Source organism: Haemaphysalis longicornis, unplaced genomic scaffold, assembly GCF_048455015.1.
Source record: "Haemaphysalis longicornis isolate Haplotype H1 unplaced genomic scaffold, Haemaphysalis longicornis Haplotype H1 scaffold_4, whole genome shotgun sequence".
NCBI classification, from domain to species: Eukaryota; Metazoa; Arthropoda; class Arachnida; order Ixodida; family Ixodidae; genus Haemaphysalis; species Haemaphysalis longicornis.
Genome location: NW_027526361.1, coordinates 8263391 through 8281073, shown reverse-complemented (window position 1 = coordinate 8281073; position 17683 = coordinate 8263391). Strand labels below are relative to the sequence as shown.

At 51.3% G+C, this 17683-nt stretch overlaps 2 protein-coding genes and 1 pseudogene across 2 annotated transcripts in view; 1 reads left to right on the top strand and 2 right to left on the bottom strand.

Annotated features, from left to right (window-relative positions):
- LOC144178213 (ras-related protein Rab-27A-like) overlaps positions 1-11377 on the bottom strand; it is a 131281-nt gene extending 119904 nt beyond the window's left edge. Inside the window, exon 1 of the mRNA XM_077705892.1 lies at positions 11219-11377. The gene's annotated coding sequence lies outside the window, so the exon portion shown is untranslated. The remainder of the gene's footprint in view (positions 1-11218) is intronic.
- On the top strand, positions 4680-9035 carry LOC144178210 (protein transport protein Sec24A pseudogene; annotated as a pseudogene).
- A 1243-nt stretch (positions 11378-12620) lies between the features above and the next one.
- LOC144178211 (apoptosis-inducing factor 1, mitochondrial-like) lies at positions 12621-17592 on the bottom strand. The gene has a single exon (XM_077705890.1). It carries the CDS (start codon positions 17494-17496, stop codon positions 15649-15651), a length of 1848 nt encoding a protein of 615 aa, XP_077562016.1. The 5' UTR covers positions 17497-17592; the 3' UTR covers positions 12621-15648.
- Between the last annotated feature and the right edge of the window lie 91 nt (positions 17593-17683).

Genomic DNA, 17683 nt, shown 5'->3' with positions numbered 1-17683 from the left:
ACGAGGCAGAACACGGGCCGTATGAAAGCTCTAGAGAACAGGCCGAGACGGGACCCAGAACAGCAGTTGACCTAAGGGCGTGGCATGCACGTAAGCGGCTCTCAAAGGCCCAAAAAAGGCAAGCTCGAAAATAGAAAGAAGCAAAGGGAATATTGGCTGTTTACGCAGATAAGTTACCGACGTACCGTCCTCCTCTGCGACTATACCTGACGACAGAAATTCGTTCGACAACTATAAGGCAAACGACTGAATTACAAATGGTCACTCCCACCCCCCATACTTCATTCTCCCATCTCCCCATCCGGCGATGACAAAGGTCAAGGCGCGGAGTGTAATTGAGATTAATAAGTACACATCAGAACAACAACGAACAAATAATTCATCCAAGATCGAGCTCACACTGCAGGGACCTCAGCACAGTGCAATGTCGCCAACGTTGCACCTCGCTGCTCCAAAGGTAGCGACTCAACAAGGTAGGATATTGAAAGTGCGACAGTGTTGTCGCCCCCGCCAATGCGGAAAGTCGTCAGCCTCGAAGTGCTTAATTCAAGCACGCTATCAATGCTTCACTGCAATTTCTTGGCATGGTCTGAGCCAGACGATAGAGCTGTTCAGGTTTACCCATCTTGTCTGACGCAATCCGCAGCCGTTAATTTACGGTCAATGCGTCCAATCGACCCCAGCTTTCCCGCCTGTGGTGCAAAGGGCACGACAGGGCGTGCGGCCTTCGCAAGGCAGCCTGGAGTTCCGTATAGCGCGCATTCAATAGAGGGTCTGAGCCTTCCGTCCGGAAGGCTTCAGTGCTGAGCCTTCAGTGCCGGAACCCTACTAAGCCTGCGCACGCGCGCGCGGCAAGGAGGACAGGCCCCACCGTGACTGGCATGGCGACGGCCGGCCCGCGGAACTAATCCTCCCTACCGGAACGAATGCGCAAGTGCCCAGCCGGGTCCCGGACAACACGGTACGCGCGGAAGACACGGAACATACGGAATGCTAAAACTCATGTCCTGCGATAATGGACAACTGGACGACGCGTATACGTTTTATTACCAGTGCTATCTTCACGCGGGTGGCAGCGGGGTGATGGCTGTATTATTCCAAGCTAAATAGTTCTATTTCCAAACTTAAGCATGGACCCGAATTGTTCCGTTATATGGCAAACAATCAATCTCGTGCGCCTCCAATGCCATCTAATACCAGTATAACAGTGCCTCTATCCGAAGCTCGGGCTAAACATGACCTACTTGCGACCGGCCAATACCTCCAGGATTTTCTCTTCCAGAGGTCCCCCGATTGTGTCTTCTTTCTTCAACGCGGGTTTCATTCCATACCAAGTATTGTATAAGCCAATGCCCATCCGATTTTAACACGAAAGTGTTTTATGCCCTGGTACACCAAGATCTGACCGGCGTCACATCCGTCACGGAAATGGCGTCGCCAGAAAAAGTACCATTGACGCGGCGGCACCCGGATTCGAGCCACGAACTCTCACTGCAGCGGGAGGTACACAGCGCTGCGTTAGGAAGTAGAGCGCGCCTTATATCTTTCCCACTACCTTCATTCAGATGGTGCTGCCGTATAGGAGAGGTTCATGACCACGGTGCATCGCCGGCAGCCGATCGCGGAGGTCATGTCATGACGCTAATGAGCGCCGACAGTCGCGCCTCGATGCCAGCGTCTTCGTGTACGCGGGACACGGGTGAATTGAGACACCCGCGTTCGTTGGCACGGTTTTCTCAACGGGCTGTGGTTTCAGCCTGATTTATGCAATGTTCCGGCGCATTCAATCCAGTGCTTCACGTTGATGCGTCTAACGGTGCCATACCGACGTAACATAAATAGCGATGTGCAAGTTCATATGGATGCACAATAAACATTTAAAAGCTGTGTTTTACCGATTCCTATGAAAGAGGCATCAACCACAATTTTTTTGTTTGCGTCCACCAGACTTGATGTTCCCTCAAAAGCCGTGCTGAAATGAGCTGGGACTGATTTCTCTGATTAGTATATTAGTTTCCGGAATATAAGCGAAACTGGTGGCGGAAGTCCTGCGTGTCCGTTTGGAGACTTTTGTGGCTACCAACAACACTTTTACCCAGTTCCAGACTTTTTTTTTTTTTTCAGTGGATTACGCTCGCCCGTGCCGATATAGGAAGTAGAAGTCGACTCACACGGAAAATGCGACACATTTATGCCTTTGTTCCTGATTAAGGCGGATTTCTGGGCAAGTTGGTATTCCATTGCAAGACCGTTCAAAGCGCAAAACGTAAAACGAGGGACGACGAGAGGCACAGGGAGCGCGTGTCCCTGTGCCTCTCGTCGTCCCTCGTTTTACGTTTTGCGCTTTGAACGGTCTTGCCTTTGTTCCATTGGGGGTGGCAGGGCCCGTACACATTATCTATGCCCCGCGATTGGTGCTTTTCCGCACGGCTGTCTTGTTGTTCAAAAAGGCGACTTTACTACAAGTGCTGTGCAACAAAGCCACTATAACGCATCGCCTTCGTATTCGGTAAAAGCGGGCTAAAAAGCTCCGAGGACACGTGAGCACTTCGCATACGGTATATGAGGTGTGAATGCGAAAGCGCTAATGGCCGATTGAACGCCGCAGGGTGTTGCCGTGCAGAGCTGGTGACAGCTGCGCCGCCGCCCGTCAACCGGCGGGTCGCTGTGGAGCCCAAGCAGACTGATGGCCCGCAGTTCAGCTTCAAGAGGTGTCCTCATTTCTTGAAGTACCGCTCCCCCCAAATAAAATCGGTTACACAACATCAAACAAATCATTAATGCATACAGTATGACTTGCAGAACAGTGACTCCCCCATTTCTTTTTCCCGTTTTATTTCTTCAAATAAAGCTGCTTTGAAGTAAGCGCAACGTTTTGATTCGAGAGTTAGCTTGTCTGCACACGCGTATATTTCCAAGGTACGTCATTTTCACACCTAGGTATGAGAAATGGCATATAGCGGCAAGTTTTTCATTACAACGATATTTCAAAATAACGAATGATTTGGGGCGGTCCCGCGTGATTCGTCATATCGACATTTGACTGTATCAACAAGTTACAAAATAATGAGAACGTCGTGAGAACACGTCCAGGGCCTGCGGATGTGTTCTATTGAAGTGAAGCTCTCTATGCCTCACTGGTGGCGGCCGTCCCGTCACAAAAACGAACTACAGGAAAGCCGACTTCACACAATGGGTTTCACGAAACGGTGATAAGCGATGACACATCTAGCGCCTCAAGAAAAAAAAAAAAAAAAAACGCTTCCCGTCGTCGGAATGAAACCACACCGACACGGTCGAAGCAGTTTGGATTTAAAGCGAAGCTTTCTATGTCTTACTGATGGCGACTGTCCCGTCACCAAATTTCTGCGTACCCCTACAACCCCAACGACAACGAACGAACCCCTCACGAGGAAGCTGAGCGCTTCAACCATCGTTGTCGTTAGACGAAGGGGGGTTAGTTTCCTCAGTTTCGAACCAATTTCTTTCTACTCTCTTTTTGTTTTATACTTCTTTTCTTATTTAATGCTGTTTTCTTTTTGTCCGATGGAATCCTGCGTATACGTCACTGCTGAGCTCTGTGCATTTTCTTTTAACCTGTATTGAAGCTCTTCCGTTAACTTTTTTTTTTTCTTCAAATATTTTGTGCTTTACGCGCCGAAGCTATACAACTGGGTTATGAGTTTCGCCGTAGTGAAGGATTTCGGGTTAATTTCGACCACCTGTACATCCTTAGCGAGCGCTGAAACCTCCACACACGAGCGTTTTATTTTTTTCTCCACCATAAAAATAGCCGCTGCGGTCGGGATCGAACCCGCGTCCAGCTTTCCCGCTAGGTTAGGGGACTACACGCCCGTCCTGGAGGCAGACCTGGCCATCAGGAACATTCCCAGGTCCGGATCGGATGTAGTTTTTCTCACTGATAGGCCGTTCCAAGCTTTCCGCCTAGTTGTATCGTCCTGTCGAGAGTGGCCGCCGGGGAGCAGCGTACAGCCCACCACGAACTCCGATGACGACGATGACAATGATGTTGCTACGAGAAGGAATATTGCGCCGGCAGTAGCGCACTGCGCCTTGTTGAACCCGACTAGGAAAAAAATAGCAGTGGCTTAGCTCGGCTATGCCAGGATATACGTAGCGTGAGCTAAGGTTGAGCTGGTTATTCTTAGGCTTCCTAGGATTAGCTGATTATCATGCTTACTGCTGCTAAAACGATTTCCAGTCCAATCCAATCCAGTCCAGTCCAGTCCAGTCACTGCTCCTCGCGCATGCGCAGCACGGTTCTCCAGGAGCCACGCGAAACGGCTATCAAGCGGCTCCGGCGCAGCGTCAGACTTGGCTACTGCGCAACGGAGGCGCACAGCTGGGCACGCGCCGGCGCCAGTGCGTCTGCCGCGGCTAAGATGTCACTCCTCTGGAATGCACAGACCGGCGAATGTGCAGGCCCAATTCTGTGTGCTTGTGTACTATACAGAGCAAGTAGTTACTGAGTGCGCATGCGATCTTTCAGCCGCTGCTGCCTCAATGTACTTAATCTAACCTTGCGGTACCTTAGGGCAAGTAATGCACCTTTTGTGTACTCCAATGCCTGGATTAGCCAACTCCTGTTTGGGTTGGAGCTAAACTCTCCAATAAATAATTATTTATCTCTCTCTCTCTACACACACCCATACCCCAATTGCATTGGATTTCCAATCCAATCCAACCCTATGCTCCTCGCGCTTGCGCAGCACGGCCCTTCAAGGTCCACGCGAAAGTGCCCAACCGCGGCCAGGGTAGCTTACGCTACAAAAGGCGACGGACGGAAAGGCGTATAATCACAGCGGTCGTGTTATGCCGCCCATTGAATCCGCCCTGTCATGGTTCGTGTCTCCCGCCCTGCTTGAAAATTCGTGCGCATCAGCTCATTTTTTATACATTTATTTATTTCATTTCACAAACCATCATGTTTCTTTTCCTTCATATGGCGTAGCACACTAAGCGAAATGGCTCAGCTAACGTCGCTGCTACCATTAAATGCATTCTCTCTCTGTCTATCCTGACGCCGCGTGACAATAGTGCAAGGTGCGCACACTCAACCACTATATCGACGAATCATCAGTGGTTTGGAAGAAGATGTGCTGGAGTAACTAGAGGGCACTGCACAAAGATGATTAAAAGTGACTGGAAACTAATTGAACAGAAATCAATGATACAGACGAAAAAAATGCTCAACAATATAGGAAATAGCACCTGCAACTCCGCCTTCTGCAACATTTTTTTCCTCGCGCTTTCACTGTGTATGACATAGCCGACTCATGATGATGATTCGAAACCAACCTGTGTCGCCATCGAGTTGCCACTGACTTGCTTGAAATATCCGAACTTCTCCGCCAGCTCACGAAAATAGAGTATCAGCTAAGCAGTAACCTTGGAATGCCAAAAAGCAAACAAGTGAACAGGTGCGTGAAGTTGCTTCAGACGGCTAGCCTGCCACCAGTGTGAAAAGGAAGAAGCGCAAGAATGGCAACGCCACGTGGCGAGTGCGTGCGCGATGCGGAGCCAGTTCCCTGCGGCCAGCCACCCTTGGCCTGCGCAGCAGACGGCGGGGGAACCCGTGCGGTGCCTTATGGAGACAGCGTGGACAAGGAGCTGGTCAGGGCCACATTTTCAGTAAGCGCAGCCCAGTCCAAGCGAAACGTCCCTGCGGGCAGTGGGGCTCACCTGGGCTCACACCCATTCGCCCCACTACAGCACAAGCAAGCGCGTCCACCGAGCCCCATTGGGGTGGCCCCGGACGCATTAAACCAGCGTGACGGCCATCCTTACTCAAGTCATCTTGGGACGCCCATAGCTTTCGGCCCGTTGAACAGCATGCGCCCAAACACCGGCCAGGCACCTCGCGCACGAGGTTTGCCTCCACCACCGGCGGGTACAGCTTTGGCGGCGAGGAGCGCCTCACAGCATGGGCCACCTCCTCTGGCACAGCCTTCTGCAACCGGAACGCCTGTCCAGAGGCGCGTGCCGTGGCCCGGGGCGGCACCGCTGGGTCCGCCGCCTCCAACGCTTAGTAGCAACTTGAATAGCGTCTCGAGTGCTGCCGTTGGCGGACCAGGACAGTCGGCCCCGCCGCTTCCGTTCTCCTCCAGCCATCACTGCGCCGCCGCACTGCAGGCCCCTCTTCAAGGACAGCCCTCGGGCTGTGAAGGCCTTCGGCCAGCAGTGGGCCCGCCTCCCATTTATGTTTACTCTGGCCTCGGCAGATTGCCCGTCCCGCCAGCTAGCGACTCTCAGCTCAAGTGTCACGAATTTGCAACCCCTGCACGCATGCCCGGGGTTCGCCAACAGTGGGCTGGCTGCCCACCCCACAATGCCGGCGTCCCTTCACACGCCCTGTCATACCACCCGCTTGAAAGGTCATCGTGTTCACAGCAGACTGAGTATGGTCCCAGTGGCAGCATTGCCATCAACCAGCAGGCACCTCAGAAGTCGACGCTTGAAGGGGAGCAGCCAGGCCACGAGCCTCATTCGCACATGGTGGCCACGAGCCCCAGTGACAGCTCCAACAAGATCTTGGGATACAAGGCGTATGACTTGCTTCAGGACCGTCCCATTCTACCGAAGAACCAACCGAAGCAAGCTTTACCCGGCGAAAGTTCCAACAGCTCACCCTACCATGTTGAAGGGTCCAGGGACAGATCAGACTTCACCTCACGTGAGATAAAAAGCTGCTCACGTGACATTTTCAGGTGTACTCTGAACAAGATACCCGAGACGCAGTACCTTCTTAAACAAGCTCGTTTGCCCTTAGGGGTCCTCATTTACCCATTTCGAGAGGTCCGTCGCCTGCCTGTGCTTCAAGACACCACAATCGTGCGGTGTCTCTCTTGTGGCGCCTACATCAATCCGTATGTGCAGCTTATGGAACGACAAAGGTGGAAGTGCAACATCTGCTTCCGCATCAGCCCTCTGCCCGACGACTTCATGTATGACCCGTCGACGAAAGAATCCGGCGAGCCTGAACGTCGGCCGGAGGTTCGAAGTGCCACTGTGGAGTTCATTACCCCTGCGGATTACATGTCGCGGCCACCCCAGCCGGCAGCCTACCTGTTCGTTCTTGACGTATCTTACGGTGCCATACGCACAGGCTACTTGTCGTCCTTCTGCAAGGTGCTTCTGCACGAGCTGGACAACCTTCCCGGCGACGGCCGCACTCGCGTGGGCTTTGTCACCTTCGACTCGTCCGTGCACTTCTACAACCTCGGGGAGGGTCTGAGCCAGCCACAAATGCTTCTCGTCCCCGATATCGACGATGTGTTCCTGCCCTTTCCTGACGGCTTACTGGTGAACGTCCACGAAAGCAAAGCGCTCGTGCGAGATCTGTTGACAAATTTGCCGTCTATCCACGCGAACAATGACGAGCCCACTAGTGCCCTGGGTGCTGCTGTGCAGGCCGCTTACCAGCTTATCAATCTCATTGGCGGCAGGGTGTCGGTGTTCCAGACCTGTCTTCCCAACGCTGGCCCCGGTAGACTCAAGCCCAGGGAAGAACAGAAGGCAGGGACGGAGATCGCAAACCTGCTGCCCGCGACTGACTTCTATAAGAAGATAGCCCTGGACTGCTCCAGCCAGCACGTTGCAGTGGACGTGTTCCTCATGGGCGCCCAGTACATGGACGTGGCCAGCCTCGCGTGCATCTCCAAATACACTGCGGGTAGCGTCAACTACTACCCCGGCTTGCACAGTTCTACAAACCGGAGTCAAGTGGAGAAGTTTGAAGCCGACCTGCGGTACTACCTCACGCGAAATATTGGCTTCGAAGCAGTGATGAGGGTACGGTGCACCAGGGGGCTGGTGGTCGACACTTACCACGGCAACCTGTTCTTGCGCTCCACGGACCTGCTATGGCTGCCCAATGTAAACCCTGAGGCGGGCTTCGGCGTGCAGATTGCCATCGAGGATGGCCTGGCCGATTGCAACCTGGCCAGCATTCAGGTGGCCGTCCTCTACACCTCCGCTCGGGGGGAGAGACGCGTTAGAGTGCACACGCTGTGCTTGCCCGTAACGGCGATGCTCGAGGACGTTCTTGCATCTGTGGACCAAGAAGCAGTTGTGGGCATGCTCTGCAAGATGGCGGTGGACCGGAGCCTATCGTCGTCAGTGCTGGATGCACGAGATGCCATGATGAATGCCTGCCTGGACCTGATCCAGGCCTTCAGGGCCACCCTCTGTTCCAGCCCGGCTGTGCTGCAGGCCGGACTGGCCATCCCCTACGGCGCCCGCCTTCTGCCCCTCTACGTGCTGGCGCTCCTGAAGCACAAGGCGTTCCGCGTGGACGTCAGAACCAGGCTAGACGAACGGGTGTTTGCTATGGAGCAAATGAAGACGATGCCCCTGCGAAACCTGATAACGTACATTTACCCAGCACTGCACCCCATTCACGAGCTCGACGATCTGGATGTCCTGGAGCTGGATGACGGCACGCTGGTCTGCCAGCCGCCGCGACTGCAGCTGTCCCTCGAGAAAATTGACCGGCACGGCTGCTACGTGCTTGACACTGTTGACCGGCTCTACATCTACGTCGGCCGGGACATCAGCGAGCACTTCTGCACCAACGTCCTGGGCGTGCCAAATTACGCATCTATCCCCGAGTACATGACTGAGCTGCCCCCGCTGGCGACGGAGGAATCGGAGATGGTGCGGAACTTCCTCTCCTGGACACAGTCGAGGCGGCACGTGTACAGTCCGCTAAGAGTGATCCGAGAAGACAGCAAGGCCCGGCACCTGATTGTGCAGCACATGGTCGACGACAAAACAGGCAGCGGGTTTTCGTACCGCGAATTTCTCCAACACTTGAAGGCGCAGCTCAGCGAATAAAGCAGTTTCCTTTGCTTTGTATTCTTTTCTTAACGGTCTTGTTTATTCGCCACTTTGTTCTACGTCCCCTTGCAGCTGACAATGGTAGTACAAGTTGTTAATAACCGTCGTATACGCGCGCACGCACACACACGCATGCACTCACACCCACGAATTTTGCTTGACACGAAAGATGAAACTCTGTTGCTGACAACTGCTCCGAGCCGCGATGCTGCGTGGCGAGTTCCGTGGCGCTGTCACCAGGAATCTTTCGGAATCACGAAAATTTGTGTTCTATTCTGTTTCAGTTAAGGCGAAGGCCTGCAGTGCCCCATTCTGTGAACAAAACGAAAAAAAAAAAGTTATCGTTGTCCTGCACGGAAAATGGCCTCCGCTGTGTGGGATTCGAAGCCGGGTCTCCAGAGTTGGAGCTGAGTGCGTTTATTTGGGTCCGTAAGTAGAACAGGCGCACCCCAGCTGCGCAGAACTCTGATTCTGGGGTAGCATGTCACCGGTCTGCTTGTTGAATCCGCGCCACTTCGAGCGGCCTGCACAAAGATTGAGGGCTGTTTCGGGTCCCAGTCAGGCTGCACGTGCAACCAAAACTCTTTTGGTGCTTCTTCGGAGCACAGCACTGGACAGAGTTCTGCGAAAAACTTCTTTTGTATGCGGCTGAGAATTTTGTGCACATCATCCAACGTCTTTTCATTTTTATAGTTATTTTGTTTTTAATCATCTGGCGTAGCAAGCCAACGCGAGGGCTCGGCTAACATAACCGGTTTTCATTATCTCTCTCTACTGATTCAAGGTCTGGGTAGCAGCGGTTGAGGGAAACAGGGCGAGCCGACCTACACCACATGATATGGTCCTGCCATAAGCTCCAACAAAATACGAATGGCTATAATAGCAAATCCGATGTAGATACACTGAGAAGCTACAAAATTAAGACTGCAGAACAATGGGAGACTGCTCTGCTCAGCTCCACACCGGAGGCACAACTGACAGCAGTCCGGATGGCCGAAGCCGCCGCGAGGATCCAAGGAATCCTGGCTGACGGATGAGGGAGGGAGACCGTCCAAGTCGTCTACCCTTCAGAACCCATCTCGGGCATCAAATAAAGTCATCTCTCTCTCTCTCTCTACTGATTCAACACTGAGAGACGAAGAAACTAGTTCTCGCATAGCAGATTGGCGGATCCGGAACGGGGGTCCGGATATCCCCCCCCCCCCCCCTTAATTAATTTTAGATATTATACCCCCAAACAAGATGACTCCTCACGTTGTAAGAAAAATCTAGTTGATTTTTTTCTATCTCCTGTATTGTTGGTTATCGAAAACTTCGTGAATGAAAACGGCTACTACCCCCTTCCTCATCATCATCATCAATGATAGAAGCTGACTACCCCCCCCAACCCCTTAGAAAAAACCTGGATCAGCCCCTGCCTACGCATATGGTTCTGGAGAGGGCTATCAATGGCTTCAGACGATTGCTGCTGCGGCTGACGTTATTTTTCAACAAAATGGATCCGTAAATGAGACCGGGGAGTAAAGTTTGAGCGAGAGCGGCTTGCTCTAAAGAACTTTTTAGCCAGCTAAAATAATGTGCGTTTCACCATAGGTCGCAAAGGCACAAGATATAAAAATATTCACCTTAGTGCAAGCACATACGAAACGGAAACAGAAATGCGAGAGTTGCACAAGGAATGCGAGACCACAAACCATAATCGGTCTAGCGCAAGTGCAATAAAACATAAGTATTATAAGCTAGCACACAGAGACATATCCTTTTGCGCGACTTCGTCATTCAGGTAGCGCTAGCGCTGGCTCGTACGCCGTCAAGCTGAACGGATCAGCAGCAGTAGTTGTTGCTTCTGTTAGCCCACGACAGCCGTGCACGCGAAGGCCAAATAAATAAATAAAAAGTACGCACGCACGGGCGGACGCACGTTTCCACCTCTAGTTGCGCGCGTTCCTTTTAGTATTTTCACCTCCCACGTTCTCGCGTCGCCCAGCTCCCAAAACCACAGCTGGTCCCACGGAGTCACCTGTTGTAGAGTGCACGCACGGCGTCGACTGCCTGCCGCCTGGCCGTTTCTCGATTTTTTTTTTCGGCGCTCCCGAATTTGCGCGCGCTGTGTTAAAGCTCAGATTTGCTTCCAACAAGGAATTGGCTTTCAGGCAGCACGGGCAACCGTTGGGCCGAAGGACGGCCGGACCTGCCGAGCGACCAATCTGGAGGCGGGAAGGATGAAGACGCGACAGGAAGCGGCCGCGACTACGCGGCAGCAGGCCCCCGTTAGGACTCGCTATCGTCTGCTCCACCAACCTGCAAGCAGACGCGTCTGGTGCGGCCCCGTTTCCGGCCACGCGCGCGGATCTCTCACCTAGGGTGCTTGGTAGGGCTGTTGCTCTGCGCTGGTCAGGATCCTCGGATGCGGAGCGTCTCGCGAAAGCCGCTGAGCCCGTTACCACCGCCGAACGAGTCGCGTCAAGACACCGGTAGTGACGCCGGCGCAGCGCTATCGGCCCGGGGCTGAAGCCCTCTATAGGTGCGAGGACAGCGAGGCTAGCGCCACCTGTCGCCAAGCGGGAGTCTTACGCTGCCTCGCAGGCATGCCCGTGCGCTCCCAGGCGCCAAGTACGATCCGATACGAAAATACTGTTACCGAGGGACATAACCAGGTCATTTAAATGCGAGGCAGATGTTGGCGAACTTCTTCGCACTCTCTCCCGATTTTCTCGAGCCACATTTTGTGAAGCCACCTACTCACGTTTTAGTACAACCGTCTTGAAAGGATCTATACTACCTTTTGCCTCTGCAACAAACACTGCAAGGGTGATATGCCTAACATCTTTCTGACCAATTGTCAATTTATGGTGGAGTCATTAATACATAGATACATCAGTAACGACGGGCTTTTGGGCACTTTCGCTCTGCACTCCCCCTGCCACTGTAATCAAAATGGAGCTACATAAGTTGACTATGTTCAGTTTTCCATAAACCCTTGAACATTTGGTGGTCTCATTTTTAGGAAGGCAGGGGTCCCCAGGATATAATGCAGAAGTGTAGTCCTGGAAGACAACTGCAACACACCCATTCATACACACATCTGAGACACAATATGTCACACTTAATTGCTAATACCCTGGCTCCACTTGGGTCCGAATGTCATATAAACTAAATGTCATTTGACTCAAATGGGGTGCTTCAAATGCCATTCAGAATCTGCCATGCCCCACTACAATTTTGATGACATTTGAAAGCTTTACAATCGCTTGCGATGTTGCATGGCGCTGCTGCTGTCGAGTTGTTTTTACACAATAATGCACCAATTAAATTTCGCGGCAGTCTTTGGCATTAAAATGATATCAAATTAACAATAACGCAAGTTTTGACACAGTTTTTGCTTAATTCTTAATCTCAATCGAGGTTTTTTGTGCTGTCTGGCCACACTGGTGTGTTGCTTGCTTGCACTGGTGCTGAAAGCACGGAATTATAACATCTTGATATCACGATTTAAGTGAACGAGAAGTAAACAAAGTCCCACAATTAAGAATATTTTGTTTGTTTTACGTACGACAGTTATGTATTTATTTACGCTGACTTGGAACGCTGTGTGTGAGTGTGCTAGAAATGGAATTTGAGAGCCCACATGTCTCTCTGGGCACTTATTTGGCTCGAACGTCTTTGAGCCAAATGGCATTTCGAAACCCAGTGGAGCAGCATAACTTCACCTTGGAGTCAAATGACGTTTGGTTCAAATGACATTCCGACGACTCCACAGCTCAGTTTCAAGTGTTTGCTTTTAATAGTTCCCAGAAGGAGAAGTACGAGTGTTTTGGAATTTTAGATCCCCTGCAACTTTGAATGGGAGAAATATGGTTGCACAAAACAGCTGCAAACAATGTACTAAGTAAGACATGTAATTTAAAAAAAATTATGCGACACAACTCTTAGGAAGCCTTTATAACAGTACTGAGTGTCAGCTAAATCACTATCATAAATAACGGTTTCAAAACAAATCATACAACTGGCTTTTTGCGGCTGTGCAAGGCTGGGAAAAAAGGGTATGTTTCTTAAAAAAAAATTACACCAGGTCTCTCTTCCAAGATATAGCCTCACCAGGCTTCATTGTGCTAGTTGACTTCAAAGTATGTTGATCACAGTTTGAAAAAAGCGTTTTTTTTTTTGCTTCCCATCAACTTAGCTTAGTCATCATCCCAGTTACAGCAAGACAGTGATTAGAAAAGTGCACACCAGTTGTCTTAGAATGGTTTATAACAGTCACAATCTTTCCAGCTTGTAATGACATTGCTCTAACTGCACCATCACTGATTGAGACATTATCTGCCAAATGAACCTTGGATAATCATTGTACAACCTATATATGCTTCACACTTATTCAGCATTCTCCACAACCATCTCGCAGCATTTTTTAATGCAAAAATGTTTAGGCATAGCTACACAGTTAAAGGAGCCATGAAGAGAAAATGCAAGTTGGTTTTATTCAAAAGATTTCGTGTTTTATAGTGCCCCCAGCGCTTGTCCGGATACAAACGGTGCTTTATTCACTGAGAAATTAAACAATTTAGGTTAAAATTTTGATTTTCCCGCTCAATCGTGCGTTTTCGTGGTCCCAAGTGACATCACAGGAACCGACCGTTCTGCAGCCTAGAATACCTTCATTCACGCATCCGCTGTACAGGGTAGAGACACGTAACGCTGGCGCCGCCATGTTCGGTTGCTCACTCGCCGCCGAAGCAAGTCATTGTGTCAAAACCGCGCTAAAATTATCGCCGCAACGTGGTTTACTGAAGTAGTTTGTATTATAGTGTCTGTTTCGCGTTGCTAGGTCTCGTGGGAAACGAAAAGAATAACGCGTTGAGCCCGTTGACCCAATTGCGGCGGCACGGGACCGTTCAAAGGTTGTCTCCACCCTGTACAGCGGTGTTGGTTTGTTCCCGCGTTTCTTTACGTTCTGTAACCTAGATGGCGCCACCATACCGTGGCAAGCGTTTGGTTTGTTTTTGCCTGCATTTAAACCTGGCTTGTTTTTGTCCTGGGAGAAAATATTCGTTCCGTGAAACAGTGCTCGCTCGACAAATGGGGTCATGTAAGACACCGTTGCTTGCGTCAATCGGCCAGTGTCGTCTGAGACAACCCCAAGCCCCGTAGTGCTGTGCAGCTAAACCAAAGCATGCTGTGCGCAGTACGAACAGCAGAACGCATCAGTACTTCTATGTTTACATGTGCTTTCGTAACTTCCACTGTTTGTCCCATCATTCTTATTGCTTTCTAAAGAATGTGCCCTAAATTTAAGCGCAAATCGCTCGTTCGTCTAGTTTGTAAGCTCTACCTAATTTGCGTCTGCTTCTGCCAGCCTCCGCCAATCGCAGAGCTTAGCTCATGTGACATCACAGGTTCTGTTGCGGGAAATGAGCTGGTGGGTCGCATGACCATTCCCGTTTTTCCTAATTATGTAGCTTATTTGAGCGAAGTTTACGTTAAAAGTGGTGTCAGTATGATTCTAACGAGACAATCTTTTGAATGAACCAAACTTGTGTTTTTTCTTCATGACTCCTTTAATGGTTTCCCAACGGTACATTTTTTTTTTCTTTCAGGCTGCCGTTTACTGCTGCATTATTATGAAAAGAGCTGTTCAAGTCAAAGTGGCATTTTATGCGCTACAGCAACATTCAGGTTTTGAGGTGGGCCACTGTGAAGGGCTTCAGAATAACACACGGTGCCACCAGTGTCACGATCCTATGAAGCTACAATGATGGTGTTCCAAATTAGATGGCACATAATTAATCCTGCAAGCAGGAACAAGAAGTCGGTGACCAAAATAATGAAATGAAAAGAAAAAAGCCAGAAGAAAAATTTTTGCATTTCACAAGTACAAAATTGTCAATTAGAAAACATTATGCAATGTTCAATCAAATGTATTGCTGAAAGAGTGGGCTCATGACTACAAATGAAAGTTTAGCACAACAACGACAAGGACGATGACCAGATGGGACATGCGCTTTACGTTTTAATGTTGTAGCAGTGATGGATCACGCATTTACCCACAGGTGCAACGAACAGTCTCAGTAGTCAGCGGCAGGTCTGAATTTAAGGTCTTGAAACTCCCATAGCGCAGAGAAACAGGTTCACAAAATATCGCCGCTTCTTACAACCATGCTTTACTAGTAAAAAAAGAAAGCATATCCCGCTACATTTTTCTGTGCTTGCTATTTGGCTTGCCAACAATGCGTAACAATGCAACTAAATTCATTAACAGACGCAAGTTCATAGCGAAAATGAGGCGATAGTACAACAACAAGGTGCGCCATGCAGGCAGCATCAAGCAATAAAAGACGATTCCTCGATACGGGCTTAAGTGACTTGCTTGGCCTCTTCTAAACCACCGGGCTGAGTGTGACAGCACAATATAGTGTGTGCGTCCCTATGGCACGCATTACTTCGAAACATTTAAGGGTCCGCAATAATGTAACAGATGTAGGTACCCCAATGCATGGAATGTTGTACGCCATGTTTGCTGTCTCACATGCAAACAAATATGTTCCAATGCATTGAAATGCCTACTGGAGAGAAGAGCATTAGTACTGTGCATACGTGCTGTAGCTCTATTAGCTTTGTATCAAAATGCGGAAGGCAATAACGATACATTACATTACATGTATTGTCCCCCAGCACTCATGCCTACTTACGAAAAGAATAGAGATTAGAATGTCAACTCTGAAAGTAGAACAACATTGTGCAACAATACAGTGTAGGCACTACACCTGAGCTCCTTCCGCACACACGGTCTTACTCTTCGCTGTGAATGTCAAACAGCTTGGCCAGCTCGCTGAAGTCCTCATAGGCCTTGTGCTCGTTTATGATCTTGCGAGCCACGGCCATACGGTTGAAGACGTTCCACAGCAGAATACCCACCACAACACCATCGTTCCGCAGATAGAATATCACCCCTTTGTCGTAGTCGTCCCCCTCACCTGGCGCTCGCGGCACATCGTTGCGTGTTGCCGCACTCACCGGGGTCGGCACCGCTGTGGCAGTACCGGAGGGAGCAGTGGTGTCGTCTTGTTGCGTTGCCCGTGCAAAAACGCCTACAGTCTCGAGGTGCGACTCTACAATGCCAATCGCCTCGTAGCCCACGTCTGGCCCCAGGTCGGACCAAAACATGGACTGGTGTCGGTAGGGCTTGCGTGCCCCCGTCATGTTCTCACCAGCCAGTCGGCCCGTCACCACGGCATGGTCGTGGTGTTCGACGCGGCGCCTCCCGAGTTTGGTGTCGTAGAAGGACAACGCATCGCCGGCAACCCACAGGTTCGTGCGGGCCTCGAGCTCGGCGTTGGCTTTGAATCCGCCCAACCGGTCGTCGACTTCAAGCCCCGACTCTACGGCCAGGTCTGTGCTCGGCTTCAGACCGACGGCTACTATGACGTGGTCAGCTGCAATTTGCTGCCCAGAGTCTAGCGTGAGCAGCACCTGGCCTCGTGGCCCCAGCCGGGCGTCCGTCACGCGGGTGGAGCTGAGCACCTGGACGCCCTCGTTGCGCACCTTGTCCGTGGTCCAGCGCGACAGGTACTCGGGAAGCACGCGGCCCATGTTGCCCTTCTCGGAGAACACCTGGTAGACGGTGAGCCCCGTTTTGGCCCCGCGCCGGCCCAACGCGCAGCCCAGCTCGCTGCCCAGGAAGCCGCCGCCCACGATCACCACTGACTTGGCGCGGCGTGAAAGCTCGTCCAGCGCCTGGAAGTCGGAGACGGTGCGGTACAGCGTCACCTTGTCGGCCAACTCGGGCTTCTCAAACACGGGCAGGTTCTTGGGCTGGCCGCCCGTGGCGATGAGGCACTTCCCGTAACGGACCTCGCGGCCGTCCTCCAAGACGGCCTTCTGCGCTTCGGAGTCGATGCGCACCACTCGGCAGTTGCTGACGACCGCGATGCCTCCTGTTTCACGCTCCATCAATTCGTCCGGCCTGCAATAGAAGTCCTCGTGTTCGAAGAAGATACTTCGCTCTCGACCGTTCCACTGCTTGAAACTAAATGACTTGGGCCCGTCCTCTGAGAACCACAGTTCTTTGGACAGAGGTGGCCTCATGTACGGCTTGTACGGCTCATCTCCTATGACAAGTACCTTTGCTGTTGGATCGGCCGAGCGGATCGCGCGGAAGGCAGAGAAAGACGCCGTACCGGCCCCCACCAAAAGGTAGGGAACCGACTCTGGTATCTTTGTGTGTGACGCCGGCTGCACCTTGAAGCCACCGACTCCCGACGATTTCGACTTTGTAGCGGCAGACTTCTTGTCATCTGGGTTCTTCATAGGCGGTGCGTCGACGTAGTCGAGCACGCCGGAGTACCAGGCATACAACGCCGTGCTCGAGAAAAACGCGATCCCGATGAGCAGTTGGCGATTGAACTTTTGCTGCGTCTGTCTGAATCGTTCTTCCCAGGGGCCCACGAAGCCAGGCAAATCGTCCATCGTGAGCCGTTTTTGTAGGGCGGACTTGTGACCATCGCCGTGAGCACCACCACCGTACTGGCGGGTCCCGGGCTGTTTTAGGCAGCTGTTGCGACCTCCGCGAGCACTGTTTAGCGCCCGTAAGAGGGGCGAATATTTCCGCAGATCAGACATGAACTGCCTCGACAACATTTTAGCAGAGGGGAGGGAAAACACCAAGACCTCGCCTCACGCAATCACGCACCCACCAACGCCGCCATCTTCGATTCAATAAGTCGCGTTTCTTGACCGTGCTTACAAAAGCGCCAGCTTTGGCGTGCAGTTACAATAATTATAAGGATGTCCTTATGCAATTTTTTATTTAACGTTATAAAATAAG

Coding starts and splice junctions, on each gene's coding strand:
- LOC144178211 (XM_077705890.1), bottom strand. CDS start 17,496: ATGTTGTCGAGGCAGTTCATGTCTGATCTGCGGAAATATTCGCCCCTC.